The sequence below is a fragment of the Pteropus alecto genome, unplaced genomic scaffold (genome assembly GCF_000325575.1).
Source record: "Pteropus alecto unplaced genomic scaffold, ASM32557v1 scaffold98, whole genome shotgun sequence".
NCBI classification, from domain to species: Eukaryota; Metazoa; Chordata; class Mammalia; order Chiroptera; family Pteropodidae; genus Pteropus; species Pteropus alecto.
The window spans coordinates 13,853,231-13,870,664 of NW_006443570.1; the positions used below are offsets into that span (position 1 = coordinate 13,853,231).

Genomic DNA, 17,434 nt, shown 5'->3' on the forward strand with positions numbered 1-17,434 from the left:
TTTCTCCATATTTTATTATTCTTTCTTTATAAAGACACTCCTGTGAAGGTTGGAAAGGTTTGGTATCTTTATATCTGTCATGATCTTTCATTGAAAAACAAAAATAACTTATCTGTGACATGGCCATTTTGGAGTAAATGGAAATTGGTCTCTTCCTGACAGCTTATGACTAATGAGTATATTTAAAACATATACAATCTGATAAGCCTGTAATATCCATTTAAATTAATTAGTTTTTCCACTATCAGTTATAATTTTTAGCAGGAATTTAGATTGATGGCTTTATAAAATAAAAAGATGCACAAAGTAATATAAATTACTACTATAAATAGAAATGACTTGCTTGATGATAAGAAAATTGATCAGATATTTTTATCTCATTTAACGTAATATCCTCAACTCTATCTCATAATTAATTACAAATGCTTGACTTATAGTGGGGCTTACATCTCAATAAACCCATTGAAAGTTGAAAATATAAGTCACAAATGCAATTAATACACTTTATCCTATATTCAAATATGATTTTAAAACTATATGTTCAATTAATATATGAGTAAGCAGACTATTATACTACATTGTTTTATTTATCTATGTCTTAAAAATTGGTAGAGTTAGCTGATAGAGTTTAACGATAAAAGCCTGAATTATGCTCCTATTTTATTTGCCAAAATCCTACACTTGGCTGAGTATTTTGGGTATTTAACTGCAACTTTATAAGCATCAGTCGAATTAAAAAACCATTCCTTTGATAATATCTATTTTCAATCCTTTTTGTAATCCCAGTGCCCAATATTTTGCAGAGGAGGCATGCTAAACATTATCAGGATTGTCTGTCTTGTACATTTGTCAAAAAGTATCATGTTAAAGAGTGTGATAGGATGTGAAAGAAAAAGAAAAGTGTGGTAGGCCCAGTAGTGCCCCCCACCAATATCCATGCCCTAATCTTAGGACCTGTGAATATATTATCTTATATGGCAATAGAGACTTTAAAGATATAGCAGGTTAAGGATACTGAGAGGGAAGGTTAGCCTGGATTATCTAGATGGACCCAATCTAATCACGTGAGTCCTTAATAGTGGAGAACCTTTCCCAGCTGGGGTCAGAGAGAGAGGAAGGTAGAAGAAGGGTTAGGGAAATGCAAAGTTGCTGGCTTTGAAGAAAGAAGAAGGAGCCGAGAGCAAAGGAATGCAGTGAACTGGAGAAGCTGGAAAAGGCAAAGAGAAGCATATTCTTCCTTTGACCAAAAAGGACTAAAGCCCTTCTGACATCTTAATTTTTAGCTCATTGAGAACCTGTGTTTGACTTTTGACCACAGAACTGTAAGATAATAAATTTGTGTTGTTTTAAGCTACTCAATTTGTGGTAATTTCTTACAGCAGCAAAAAAAAAAAAAAAAAAAAAAAAAAAAAATTATGAATAGGAAGGCTCAATATTTTAAAGATGTCAGTTCTGCTTAAATTGATTAATAGATTTGGTGCCCTCACAATCACATCCTAAAAAATTTATTGTTGTCATTGTTTTTGTGGAACTTGATAAGCGGATTCAAATACATGCAGAAGGATCCAAAAATGCCAAGATAATATTAAAGAACAGTGTTAGAAGACTTTGATTATCAGATATTAGGACTTATTATAATACGGAATATTAAGACAATGTGATATCTACTTAAAGTTAGGTAAATAGACCAATAGAACAATATCGAGAGTACTAAAACAGATCTACACTTATGTGACCACTTGATTTATAAGAAAGGAGACATTGCATCGCAGATGGGAAGGGGTGGTCTTTTCAATAAATGGTACTGGGTCAGTTGGTGTTCATATGAGGAAAAAAAACATCATTATTCCTATTTGATACCATACGTGAAAATTAATTCCTGGTAGATTATAAATCTAATAAATTTGGAAAGCAAAAAAGAAAGCTTCTAGAAAATAATGTAGGAGACTATTTTAATGACTTTACAATGGCATAGTATTCTTAAACAGGACACAGAAGGCACTAATCATAAAGGAAAAGTTTTAGGTTGGACTTAAGTAAAACTAAGAATTCTTTTTATTAAGAGATGCCATTAAGAAGAGGAAAACATAAGGCAACACAGTGAGAGAAGGTATTTGCAATACATGTATCCAGTGGACTTGTATCTAGGGCATGCAAAGATCAAAAATCAGTGAGGAAAAGGCAAAACCTCAATATAAAAATATGCAAAAACCTTGAACAGGCGCTTCACAAAAGTGAATATCCAAACAGCTAATAAGTACTATGAAAAGGGCTAACCTCTTTAGTCATCATGGAAATACATATTAAAACCCTCATGTAATACCACTGGACATCCACCAGACTTGTTGATTTTTAAGTGATGTGAAGTATTGGTGAGGATAACAAGCAGCTGAACTCTCACACATTGCCAATGGGAGTATAAATAGTTACAAATACTTCGGAGATTGGCAGTATTTATGAAAGTTGAACATACCCTGTGTGACCCAGTAAGTTTACCCCATGTGTATACCTTACAGAAACTTATATATCTGAACACCAAAAGGCATACAATTAAGTTTTTATAATTGTAATTCATTATAGCCCCAAACAAAAAATGACCCAAATGTTTATCAACAACAAATAAGTACATAAACAGTAAATATATTGTGACACATGCATACAGTGGTATGTTACAGCAATGAAAATTAATATACTAGTGCTACAAACAGAATCTTATGTAATGTTGAGTGAAAAAACACTTGACCAAAAAATGCAAGATCAGACAACACCAATCCATGGTGACAGAATTCAGGTTAGTGAATACAAAAAGAGGTGCAGTAGTGTCTGAGAAGAAACCCAAAGTGGAACTTTGGGGAAGGTAGCAATGTATGTCTTGATTGGGTGACAGTTTCATCGGTGTGTTTACTTTGTGAAAAGTCGTTGAACTGTATACTTAATATTTGTTCACTTTTCAGCATATATGTTTCTATTTTTTAAAAATTTGCTTGCAAAATATAGGTATCAAAAACCCAAGAATGAATAAAACAAATGATGTCATATTCAAGCAATGGAATACTACTCAGCAATAAAATAGATTAAAATACTGATATGTGGATGAATCTCAAAAAACTAATTTTTGTATTTTATTGTTGTTTAAATGTTACCTCAAAAAGTAAACAAAATTGTAAACAGATATTTAACTCTAGTTAATGTTAGGCAGGCATGCTGATGTATTTACAGAGAGTTGTACTAATGTCTAATTTACTTTGAAATGCATCCAAAAAATAAGATGGATTGACAGATGAACTGAGGAAGATAGACAGATGCAAGTATAATAAAATGTTAATGTTAGAATCTAGGTAATGGGTGTGACGTATTCAGTGTAGAATTTTCAACTTTTCTCTATATTTGAAAATTTTCATGATAAAACATTGAAAAAAATCACATCTTTTGTGATAACATTTAGAGAAGGCAAATAAATTGAGGAGGAAATAAGCCTAAAAAAGCATTAGTGACAATAATTTCTTTCTTAGAGCTGTACAAATTAAAATGCCACCCTTATCTTTTATGTCGCATATCCTCTTCATGTCCCCTTCATCTTCCTCCCCAAGTGCCATGATATGCTTTTGGATTTCAGGAAAGAAAATAGGATTCTCTGCATGAGATATATTAAAATATATAGTATCAGTGAAACATTCTGAAAAGTAGTTGGTTCTCTTCTTTTTCCTCCCTCCTTCCCTCCCTCTTTCTCTCTCTCTGTCTCCCCCTCTCTCTTCTCTCTTCTTCTCTTCTCCACCCCCTTCCCTCCCCCTTTCCCTCTTCCCTATCTCACATAGAGATTTGGGAGTTGGCTTCCTTGAAATGGTTTGTTTTAAAAAATAACAAATAGCTAAAGTTTAAAAGTTTAGATTTGCTCAATCACTAGATAATTCATCAGTTGAAAGCTCTGCAGAGAATGTGAAATATTATACAATTTAGTCATTGGCACCAGTCAGTGGAGTTTAATTTATCACCTTTTCCTGTAGGTATGTCACATAGTTCTGGGGTTAAGACCAGCTACTCCAGAAGAAGAAGGACAAATTATTAGGTAAGTTTATAGTTTTAGTCTGTGTATTTTTCATTATATAGGTGAAATTTCTAACACCTGAAATACATTGTTATTATGTAATAGCATGTCTCATTTTAATGTAATTATCACAACGATACCCTGTTGCTCTAAAATAGTTACATATCGAAATATTTTTAAGTAGCTTCTTAACCAAGGGGTTGGATTACTTTAGAAATCAAATTCTATTTAACATTAAAATTGCACTAAATACTAAATTTAATTTTCAAAATTATAAAGACATAAGATAAAAAGGTAGCAATTATTCCTTGCTACAAAACAGTTCATATTTATTGTAGAAAGATTAGAAAGTAGACCTAAGCAAAAAGAAGGAAAAAATGCCCATCATCTCTTTATTTATAGGTAGCTATTGACAGTTTTCAGCTTTTATTGAGGTATTAATGACAACTAAAATTGTAAGATATTTAAAGTCTACATTGTGATGATTCGATATATTTATACATTATGAAAGGATTTTCCCCATTGAGTTTATTAACAAATCCATTACCATATTTACCTTTTTTTTTCTGGTGGGAACATTTAAGTTCTACTCTCTTAGCAAATTTCAGTTATATAACAGTGTTATTATAGTCACCATGTTATACATTAGATCCACAGACCTTACTCATCTTACAATGAAGTTTGTACCCTTTTACTAACCTCTTTTTATTCCCCCCAACTCCCAGCAACTACTTTTCTACTCTATTTATGAATTTTTTATTTTTATTTTTTAAGATTCCACACTTGTGGTACTGTACCGTATTGTCTTTCTCTGCCTGGTTTATTTCACTAATATAATGCCCTCCAGCCTCATCCATGTTGTTGCAAATGAGAAAATTTCCTTTTTTTTTTAAAGCTGAATAATATTTCAGTGCTGGTGGTGGTGGTGGTGGTGGTGGTGGTGGTGGGGTGTGTGTGTGTGTGTGTGTGTATGACATTTTCTTTGTCTATTAATTTGTTGTTGGATGCTTAGATTGTTTCCATACCTTAGCTATTATGAATAATGCTGCAATGAACATTGGAGTACAGCTAATATGGTTTGCAATATTTTCTCCTATTCCATAGGTTATCTTTTCATTTTGCTGATGGTTGCACTGTTAACACTTTTTATATTAACATTACTCACATGTGTGTATGCCCGTGATAGAATTTGTAAATTTTTTACAAAAATGAGAATATTCTGAAATATTGTTATATTTTCTGCTTCCATTTTCACTGCAGATCATATAAAATGATACTTTTATATATCGATAAAAGCTTCTTATAATTTAAATGATTAGTTAATAGGTTTATTCATATCCTATGTTTATCTCTATTTTTCTTTAAATGTATTGGGACAATTTAGTAATAAAGCCTGTATGTCTTTGGTTAGGGAACTACTTGAGGTAAAATACCTGGGTTGATAGTCCTGCACATTTTTATAGCTGTAATTCAATTTTTAATACCTTGACTATCATTGTTTTAAGGTTACCATTCCATTAATGTTAATGGATAGAAAGTTTCAGAAACAGGACTGAATCTCTACTAAACTTTGCTTTTAGAATAAACTCAAAATATAGTTTGTCACTGATTTCTTAAAACTAGTGTGTGCCCATTTTTCAGTAGTTTCTTCTGGCTTTGGACTACTGGATAAAGGAGTTTACTAAAATAGAGTTGTTCGGAATATCTGAGAGAGGATTACATAGTCAACATTTAAACAGGCAGTGCCAGTTGAGATTCAGATTAGTTGAAGTAGCAAGTATATTTTCTAACTTTTTTAAATGGATTTTTTAAATGGCTATATATTAAAGAAAGTTAAGCAAAATCCATTTTTTAAAATGTTTTCATAAAAACTCTAGTCTTGTGTCATCTTTTTAATTTTCATGCTCAAAAGACTCATTCTTGTTTATAGTTTTCAGATGTTGACAATGTTTTCTTGATTATATCTAATTTTTAGCTATCATAAAATAAAATTTAAAGATACATCAAAATGTACCAACAAGATATTACAAGGAAATACTAAAAGGCTTTTATGTAGACGCAGCAGCTTTTTTTCTTAAAATATTGCAATCTAATTTCAAGTTATACTAATCTTCTGAAGTTAGTATGACTTAGCATAGATGTTAAGAATGCTATGTAAACTATGTGATATTTGACTTAATTATTTTGCAGCTGCTCATAGCATCCCTATTTAAAAATGTTGATGTATCTTACGTTTTTATAAAACTTTATTCCTTGCAGAAATACTTTCACTTGCATTGTTTCATCTAGTCCTCAAAATAACTATATGAAATTAGTGTCATCATTTCATTTTATAACAGATGAAACAGATTTACAAAACCCAAAATTACATGGAAGTAGTAGAATTAAGTCTCGGACTTTTTTCATTAAAAACACAAATATCTGCTTTTTGTATTCCTTATTTTTCAATAAATTTTAATTTAAATTCAAGATTCCAAATTGGTTAATTTCATTTGAGTTTTTGAATTTTTATTTTGCTTCCCTTTTCACTTCTAAAAATTCTTTTGACTGTGATGATTTTTAAAGAATATGTCAGGTTGGTACATGTGCAATGAAGTGAAAGAAATATTTGTCTCTAACTTACATAATCAGTACTTCATTTAAAAATCAGTGTCATGATTTTTGGAATGGCTGAGCAAAGATTTCAGCAAATCCTCCTCCCAAAAAGCAACTTGACAAAATATAAAACTGGACAAAATTCTCAGCCAACCATTTCAGGACTCATGCAAGGTATTCAACAAATTTAGAAGCTTATTCAAGAAAATCAACTAAACCTTAGTCTGAATAATAGGAATCTGTAGTAATTTTACTTGGAACTGTTCCCATTCCTTTTCATCCAACAGGTCTGCATGATAATTTCTCCAGGGCCAACCAGAGAAGGTTGACTTGATTTGGGGTAGAGCAGGGATGAATGCTTGCCTAAGAGAATTGTAAGAAACAGTAGAGATCATAGTGGCTAAAACCACTAACTTGGGGTCGAGATACTGGTTGAGGAAAGCAACAGACTGACAGACCAGTTGAAATTTTAATGAAGAGATCCAGAGAACAAGATAACCATATTGAGTATTAATAAGCTTCCCTATGTCTCAAGTGGTCCAGAAGGCTGCTTGTGTTTACAGGGCTACATGCAAGCTCAGGAGAAGCTGGAGAATGCCTTAGCTATCTATTTATTCCTGATTAAAGGTGAGGCCTTTACATGCTAAAAGTAAAAGCCAAGGGACATTTGCAGCCTGGCTGAACTTTTTATGTATTTCACAAATACATCAGGGAATCACAAATACATCACAGATCCATCAGGGAAAAGGTACTGGCTCAAGATGTTTAAGCACAGCCTCACACCAGTCATTGGCTAACCAGTAAGTTATGCTGTCCCCAAGGAAGCTAGGATTGAAAATAAGAAATAACGATAAAGCAAAGTAAACAGAAATTGACCAGCCTTATACTGCAAGGAAGGCAGACTACAGAATTAGTTTAGCAAGTCACAAGGCAAAACTCACAGGGTCCATCAGAATCCAGAGTTGCTGAAATATTATCAAATATGTTCAGTTTACAATAACAAAAACTATGAGGCATGCAACAAAATTTTAAAAATGTAACTCATATGCAGGGGGAAAAAAACTAGTTAATAGTTTTTGTTTCGGAAGTAGCCCCAGATGTTAGACTTAGCACACAAAGACTTTTGAAGCAGTATCATAAATGTTTTCAAAGAGCTAAAAGAAGCTTAGTTTAAAGAATTAAAAGTGTAATGACAATGTCATTTCAAATACAAAATATCAATAAAGAGGTAGACATTTTAAAAGAGAGCAAATGGAAATTCTAGAGTTGAAAAGTACAATCAATATGTGAAATAGAAATTCCCTACAGGTACTCAGCAACAGATTTGAGCTGACAGAGAAACAGCCAGTAAATAGAATATAGATCATTAGAGATTTTTCAAATGTGAAGAACAGAGAGAAAGTATAAATAAAAATGAACAAAACATCAGAGACATGTAGAAAACCAGAGACAAGTATACCAACATACATATAATGGAAATCCCAGAATGGAGTAGAAAGAGAGAAAGGAGCAGAAAATATACTTGACACAATAATGATTGAAACTTCCAAAATTTGTTGGGACTCATTAATCCAAGAAGCTCAATGAACTGCCAATAGGGTAATTAAACACAATGATCCACATCTAGACATATCACAGTCAAACTGTTCAAAGCTACAGAAAAAGAGATCTTAAAGCAAAAAGTGGAAAATGACTCCTCCTATAGCAGGTACCCCCAATATGAGTAGCAGCTGATCTATTTTTTAAGAAACAATGGAGGTCAGTGGGCAGTGGGATGGCATTCAGAGTGCTGAAAGGGGAAAAAAACTGTTAAGCTAGAATTCTTTATTCAGTAGAACTTTTCTTCAAAAGTGAAGGTAAGTATAAAACATTCCTGTGTAAACAATGAGAGAATTTGTTGCTAATAAACATGTTAAAATAAGACCAAAGGAACTTCAAACTGAAAGGAAGTGATACCAGACAGTAATTTGAATCCACACAAAAAATGTAGAGCACCAGTAAAAATAATTACATAGTTAACAATAAAAGACAGTATAAATATATTTTTTACATTTCTTCTTTTTACTGATTTAAAATACAGATTTGTAAAACAATAATTTAAATACTGTGTTCTCCTCGTCAACCTTAAAAATGAAATAACAAGGTCTTTAGCTGGCAAAAATGAGTTTATTCAGGAATAGCAGAGGAATTGCAGTTCAGCACAAGCAAACTATGTTGAACCATAGGCAAGTCCAGAGAGACAAAGGAAAGGTCAGTGTTTAGGTTTTAAAGAGGACGTGAGGGAGGGTTGTGGTGGTTTTTTATTGGCTGCATGCTGTGGGCAGCTTGTTGCTAGGTCAGAAGGAAATTCTCTTTCTTACTTCTGGGATCTGCAAGCTGTTGGTGAGTGATACCCACATGAGAGCCCTCCCTTCATGGCTTCCCAACTTCGTTTTTATTTAGTTTTCCCTTTTTATTTTCACATTTTTATAACATAGAAGAATGTGGTAAGTTTGACAATACTACTACAAAGGAGAGAGTAGGAGGTAGAGCTATATTTGAGCAAAATTTCTGTATTTTTCTGGAATAAGTTAGTGTTAATCTGAAGTAGAATATGTTAAGATCCATATTGTAACTCTAGAGCAACCACTAAAAAAGTAATCCCAAAATAGAGTTCCTTATAAAAAATTTAAATGATATAGTAGAAAATGTCTAATGAGAAGAAGGAAGTGAGATGAAGAAGTACAAATTAGTAGTTACAAAACAGTCATGGGGATTTAGACTATAGCATAGGGTATATAGTCGATATTATTGTAATGGTTGTGTGCAGTGCCAGATGGGTACTAGAGTAATTGGGGGGGATTACTTCATGGATTGTATAAAAGTCTTTTTAAATTTTTTTAATAAAGGAAGTAAAGGAGGAATAAAGGGACAAATAAAAATATTTATATAAATAGAAAACAAATAATATGGTAGACATAACTCCATATCAATAATTACCTTAAATATAAATGGATTAAACACTCTAATCAAAAGCTAAAGATAGACTGAATTATTTTAATTCAACTACTCGAGATTCAAAGACACAACTGGATTGAAAGTGAAAAGATTAAAAAGATATAACCATGCGTATAGTTACCGTAAGAGAGCTGGGATAGCTGTACTAATATTAGGAAAAAATGGCTTTTAGAAAAAAATGTTACTACAGACAGACATTTTATTGTTATAAAAGTTTCAATTCAGAAGATATAACAATTGTAAATGTATATGTACCTGGTAATCAAACACTCCTCCCAAGAACAAAAGAGTACATATTCAAGTACACCTGCAGTATTGTCAAGGACAGACCATTTGCTAGGCCATGAGTTGTCATACTGTGGCCTTTTGGCTAACTTTGGCCCACTACCTGATTTTTATATAGCCTTCCAAGCTAAAAATGATTTTTTGTTTGTTTGTTTGTTTGTTTTTATATTTTTAAATTGTTGAAAACATCAAAAAGGGATTAATCTTTCATATAACACCTTACAGTTATATGAAATTCAAGTCAGTATGCATAATAAAGTTTTATTGGAACCTAACCACGCTCATTCAAAAAAGGCATTGGGGAACAGAAATTCCTTAACCTAATAAAATTTCTTGAAAAACGTACAGTTGACATTATACCTAATTGTGGACATTGAAGGCTTTTCCCTTAAAGTTAGGAAAAGGGCAGGGATACTTCCTCTTACTACATCTGACAGCATTGTTAGAGGTTCTAGCCAGTGAAATCAGGCAAGATAAATAAAAGACACCCAGATTATAAAGGAAGAAGTAAAACTATCTCTAATTGCAGACGTGCTTTTGTATATGGAAAACCCTAAAGAATTTACAGAAAATTTATTAGAATTAGTAATTCAGCAAGGTTGCAGGTGGTCCCATAAGATTTTAATGTAGCTGAAAAATTCCTATTGCCTAGTGACATCATAGCTGTCATGATGTCACAGCACAACACATTACTCACGTGTTTGTGGTGATGCTGGTGTATACAAACCTACTGCGCTGCCAGTCATATAAATGTATAACACATACAGTAATGTACGATACATAATGCTTGATAATAAATGACTGTGTTAGCTCATGTATTTTTTATACTATACTTTTTGTCATTATTTTAGAGTGTATTCTTTCTACTTACATTAAAAAAAAAAATGCTGTAAAACAGTATGCCGAGTTGTGCCAGCAGCAGCCTTATACATCTTGTGTTTACTGAGTCTCTTGAATACATCATTTTCTTTTGTGCTTGATTTAATCTTGTGTTATCATGTACAGTGATATGCTTTATAGGCTTGTAACCTAGGCACAATGGGCTATATACCATATAACCTAGGTGTGTAATAGGCTGTACCATCTAGGTTTGTGTAAGTACACTCTACAATGTTCACATAATGACAGAATCACCTAATGACACAGTTCTCAGAATGTATCCCCATCACTAAGCAACTTGTGACTATAAAAAATTCAATTGACTTGCTATTTACTAGCACGAATAATTTGGAAGTAAAATTAGAACTAAGACAGTAGTTCCTTTCACAGTAGAATCCAAATAAGTAAAATCCTTAGAAACAAATTTATCCAAAGAAGTATTGAGACTTATAAATTCAACATAATACCAATCAGAATCCCAGCTTTTTTGTAGAAATTGAGAAGATAGTCCTAAGTTTTATATAGAAATACGAAGAACTCAGACTAGCCTAAACAGCTTCAAAGAAGAACATAAATAGAAAACTTAAATTCCTGAATGCAAAACTTACTATAAAGCTACATTAATCAAGATTGTGTGATACTACCTTAAGGACAGACATGTAGATCAATCAAACTGGACTGACAGTTATATAAACCCTTAGGTCAATTGGTTTTCTAAATATTTGCTAAGAAAAGTCAGTGGAGAAAGGGTTGTCTTCTCAACAAATGGTACAGGGATAATTGGATATCCACATGTGAAAAAATTTAAGCCCTTACCTCATACTATATACATAAATGTACTGAAAATGGATCCCATAGAACTAAATGTAAGGAGCTCAAACTATGACACATAAGAAAATGTGGAAAACCTTTGTGATTTGGGGTTAGCTAAATATTTCTTAGATATAACAACAGAAGTACAATCCATAATAAAAAAAAATTTTGATAGATTGGTCATAGTCAAAATTAAAAACTTTTGAGGTTCATGAGGCATTATTAAGCCACAGACTGGGAGAAAATATTTGCAAGTCATGTATCTGATAAAGGATGTCTTTCCAGGTTATATAAATGATTGTTACAGCCTAAGAAATAAAATAAAACGTGCAAAAAATTGGAATAGACATTCCACCAAATATATATGAATGAATGGTTAATAAGCCCATGAAAAAATGCCCAGCAGCATCTTTGAGGAAGGCAAGTTAAAAGCACAGTGAAAGGATTGGTTCCATAGAGTCTGCTTTACACGCAGAAGGTCCTGGTTTCAATCCCCAGCAGAGCCACAGCCAGGAGCGCCAGGCCCCAGGTGTGTGCTGCGAGCGCGTGGGAGGAGACTTCTCACCTTCAGAGATCCAGTTTTCATAGGGAGAGGGCAACATCCGTAGGTCAGGGGTGGAAGTGGAAGTGGGGGGAATCAAAAAAAAAAAAAAAATAGCACAGTGAGAGGAGTGACTCAGTGAAGGTGATACAGGAGGGTAGTTCCAAGATTCTGTGTCTCTCCATGGAAACAATGAAACATGAAGGAAAAACTATCAAAATAAACTTTGTCAGGCCTCTTTAAAAAGTCAAAGGTTTACAGCAACCAAGCATATGCTGAATGAAAAAAGGCGCCAACCTAAAAAGAATAGGAAAACTCTCTGGCATTTATATTTGCCCTTGCCTGGTTCAGTGTCAGTCTGGAAGATGGCAGCCCATGTTTCTGGTTTGGGCAGCTGGTCCCTGTTTTCAAATGGAATGATGCAAACCTTATTCATAAAAATTCATGTTTATCTATTGTGTATCTGTTCTAACCTGTCTGTGTTTACCTAAAGAACTGATGCAAGGGGCTCATTTCTGGTATACCTGAGAACTTATCAGGCTGGAAAAGTAGTGGGTAGTCCTTGAAAATATTGTAAGGCAAATGAGTAAACAGCAGCACCTGGGGCAAAAGATTATAGTTGAGCCATTCAATGGAGTGCCAAAAATCTAGACGGAAAAGATGGAGCGTTCCCTTGGAAAATTAGAGCATTCGAAAGCACACTTTTTACTAGAGAATTTAGAAAGCCTTGCACATACTTATGGCAAGGTGCACACTCACAGTAAACCTGAAAATACTCCTGTGCTTTTACCTCTATCTAATTTCTAGACTCAGCACATACAAGAAAAGAAGGCTAAGAGCACTGTAAACATCTTGGCTAAAGATTAAAGAGTTTCCCAGCACAGAGCCATTCCTCAAAGATAGTGATTTTTGTCTCCTCATCTAGTCTCTATTCCTGCCCCCCACTCTCCTCCTACCCCTTCTTTCTCTTCTCCTCCTCCTCTCTCTCCTTCCTATTCTCTTTTCTCTCTCTCCCTCACCCGTTTCATTCTCTCTCCTACTCCCATCCTCCTCTTGCCATTCAACACATTCTTTTGAAACAGTAGCTGAACACAAATGAAATGAAGAGAGACTTCAGAGACCACACATAACAAAAACTACAGATTTTTAAAAAATAGTTAAGAAAGCCACTAAATAAAAAACCACAGCAAGCAACAAAAGCAAACACTGAGGGGAGAGAAATCTGATTTCCAGAGCTACCATATTATAATATTAAAAGTTCTAGTTTCCAACAAATTATGAAACATGCAAAGAAACAAGAACGTATTGCCCATTCACAAAAGAAATGAACAGAAACTGTCTTTGAGGAAACACAGTCATTGAACTTAGTAGACAAAGATTTTCAATCTACTATCTCTTAAATATGTTCAAAGAGCTCCTGGAAACTATGAGCAAAGAGGTAAAATAAACCAGGAGACTGATGTGTGAACAAATAGGTAATATCAATAAAGAGATAGAACATATAAAAAGGAACCAAGGCACAGATTCTGGAGCTGAAAAGCACAATAGCTGAAATGAAAAATTCACTATAGGGGTTCACTGCCAGATTTGAGGAGGTAAAAGAAAGAATCAGTAAACTTAAGTTAATTGAAATTATCCAGCCCAAGGAGTAGAAAGAATAAAGAGTGGGGGAAAATGAATAGAGCTTAGGACACCTGTGGAATAGCAGCAAGCATATCAACACACACGATGAGAATCCCAGAGGGAGAGAAGAGAGAAAAAGCAGCAGACTATTTGAAGAAATAATGGCCCAAAACTTCCCAGATTTGGTAAAAAGACATGAACCTAAACATTCAAAAAGCTCATTGAACTCCATGAAGGTAAACTCTTAAGAGATCCACAACAAGACATATTATAATCAAATCGTCAGAAGCCAGGGACAGAATTTTGAAAGCTAGAAAACAGCTTAATGTATAACTGTTTCTTTGGGATGTATAAAAATGTTTTGGAGAGATTTACATAACAAAATTAACCATTTGAAAGCATATAATTCAGTGACATATTACATTAAAAATGTGCAGCCACTACCTTATGTTATGTGAATTTCTCCTCAATAAAAGCAGTGTTTTAAAAATCACAATATGAGACCATTTTACACCCACTAGAACATTTATGATAGAAAAGGCACACAATAAGTGTCAACAAGAATATGGAGAAACAGAACCCTCAGACATTACTAATGGGAATATTAAATGGTGCAGCCACGTTGCAAAAAGTTTATCAGTTACAAATTATCAGATATTAAATGAATAAACAAAATGTGGTACCTATGTACCTTCAGAATGCTATTCAGTAATTATAAAAGCACAAACTAATGATATCTGCTACAACATAGATGAACCTCAAAGCATTATGCTAAATAGAAGGCTAGATGTAAAAGACCATGTGTTATATCATTCCATTTATATGAAATGTTCAGAAAAAGGAAATTTGTAAGCAATAAAAAATAATAGTTTGCTGGGTCTAACACGGACTCACTAAAAATAGACACAGGGTACGTTTTGGTGGTAATTGAAATGTTCTAAAATTGGATTGTGGTGATAGTTGCAAAATCATTGAGTTGTATACTTAATCCAGGTATATTATATGTTATGTAAAATATTCCTCAGTAAAGCTTTTTTAAAAACATCAGTATGAGGCTTGATAGTGGTATTATCACTCCTGAAATTGGCTTATCAATGTTTCACTAATTGAAATTGTAGCATCTCTTGAGTATATCTGTTTCATGTTTTTCCTTTGTGTAAAAATTGCTCATGATAACTTGTGAGCGTGTGTGATCATCTGTTTCACACATCATTTGATGTTCTGAATTTCTTTTGTATGTACAGAGGGTGGTTAGAACGAGAGAGCAGGTATGGTCTGCAACCAGGACACAATTGGTTTATCATCTCCATGCAGTGGTGGCAGCAGTGGAAAGACTATGTCAAATATGTGAGTGAGACTCCTTTATTCTACATTTTTCATAGGATTTTCAGTTCCATCAGACTTCGTGTGACTACTGACTAGTAATAAAATGCTCCAACCTAGATAAAGATTTGAAGGGGAAAGAAATGACTACCATAAGATAACTTGCTATGGACCAGGCTCTGTGCTTACAGTTCTTCATAAATTTCTTCCTTACAACAACTATGTGAGGAAGATATTATTGGGCTTGGAAGTGCATGTAATATGCACCTTACATATCTGTGAGGAAGGTGGTATTGTACTTATTTGATTTGTGAGGAACCTGAGGCTGAAATTAAGGTAACCTGAATATTTCGCTCAGATTAAAAGTTCTGGGATCAAACCTAAGGACTTAACCAGTAAAATAAATTAAATTCAAGAGCAATAAACTAATTTTTATCTTTAAAAAACCCCTAAGAACTAATTTTAAATACAGTGGCCTCTCAACCACATCATTTACATTGTTCTTCATTTATTCATCTTTTTCATCAAAAAAGTTGAAAACCCTTTGGTAAGAAGTGTTGATTTTCTTTTCAAGAAAGTTAACTTCAGAACTCAATTTCTAAATTATAATCTGCCATTGTTCCAAATAAAGAGTTAAAGAAGAAATTCTCATTAGTGAATATTCTAGTCTTATTTAAAATATAGAATATTTTTATTTAAAAAATATTATTTTTTAAATAGTATTTTTTATTATTTAAAACAAGGAATATTTTTCAGAATTAGAAAATTGAAAAAAATAATTTCAAGAATCAAATTTCTCCATTCTTGGAGAGCCAGTTGATATATAGATTCATTGTCAGTTGCCAAATGATCACTAATAAAATTCTAATGATTTTATTCATATTGTTCTTATATTTTTTTTTTCTGTCATTGTTTAACAGAATATTGGTAGACTGCTTACCTTATTTTACCTCATTCTTCTGCCTGGCTCTTTTTCCCTTTGCAGAGTTTAGTAGTTTGTTTTTGCATGTAAAATATGTTAATTGAAAAGGGTAGACTTTGGTGTCACTGAAGGAGTAAAAGTAAGCAAATGACTTAAAAGACCTTGTAGGTAGATAATAATGGTGATTGTAAGTAGAAAATGAGAACATTGGGGTAACGCAGCACAGTCTGTTTTGAAATGCTTTTGGTCTATATATTCTTAGTTTGGCCTTAGAATGAATGGTTATTAAAGTCTTACTGGCTGTAGATTCTAAGAATAACCTAGTTTTGTATTTGAAGTATTACTTTTTGTTTTTGTAGGAATATGATAGAGGTCTTACTCTTTTCAGCACATCCCTTAAAAACAGAAGTGCACTGCTGAGAATATGAACCCAGTTTTTCTTTGCCTGCCACAACCCTTCTGTGCCTTAAAAGAATTAGTGGAGGGTGATCAGGGAGAGATGTAGAGGGGGAAATCTGCACTTAGGTGTCATATTCCTCTCCGCACTCTGGCATTCTACATTGTTTGTTACCAGTTTACATGAAGGGAAAGCTAGATTTCTGTCTTTATATCACTGATCCTTTCCTCCATTTGGTCGACTCTCTTTCCCAAGCTTGCTATTTCATTCTTCATCTCTACAGTGTGTTCTTCATCTCCAGAAGTTCTCTTTGGTTCTCTTTAAGGGTTTCAATCTCCTTGCTAAAAAACTCATTCTGTTGATCTGGTTGGTTTTTTTATTCCTGGAATTGTTACTAGGAATTATTTTGAATCTCACTGCATTTTTTTCAGAAGTACCATCCTGAATTCTGTCATTTAAGTTGCATATTTCTATGTCTTTAAGCTTACTTTCTGGAGAATTTTCTCTTTCTTTCTGAACTGCCTTGTAACCTTGGTGGTTCATGGTGTTTAATGGACTATTTCTCTGCCTGGGCATTAATGAAAATGTATTCTGCTTTGTTTCTAGAAAGATTTATTATATAAAGTTCTCTCTTTGGCCTGTTGCTAAGGTGTTTTTCTTTTAGTTTCCAGTAGGTGGCATCAAAACCTCTTGGATCCCTGCTTTATGTAAAGTCTTAATAATGCCTTTTTTTCCTTATAAATATTTAATCACACTCACTACCTTCAGTCTCAGTCCCTGTCATTGTTAGTGACACTTTTGATAGTATTTGCTCAGATTCCCCTGGGGCTCCACGGTGTTTGGTCTTGGAGTATTTGGCGGGGAGGTGCCCTCTGGGTTGGCGGATGGAGGCTGCAGCTCAGCCTCATGATTTGCAACCAGGGCTGGTAATAATGAACTGTTGCTTCTCTGCCATCTCCACTTCTCTGCTTCTGCCCTGATTCCTGGGCACCTCTGCTGTGTAGAGCTCACAGC

At 33.6% G+C, this 17,434-nt stretch overlaps 1 protein-coding gene across 1 annotated transcript in view; it reads left to right on the top strand.

Annotated features, from left to right (window-relative positions):
* Positions 1–17,434, top strand: part of USP32 (ubiquitin specific peptidase 32) — a 171,637-nt gene that overhangs the window by 112,953 nt on the left and 41,250 nt on the right. The window contains 2 exon segments of the mRNA XM_006924912.3: positions 4,005–4,066; positions 15,023–15,125. Of these exon segments, the coding sequence (XP_006924974.1) occupies positions 4,005–4,066; positions 15,023–15,125 (165 nt within the window).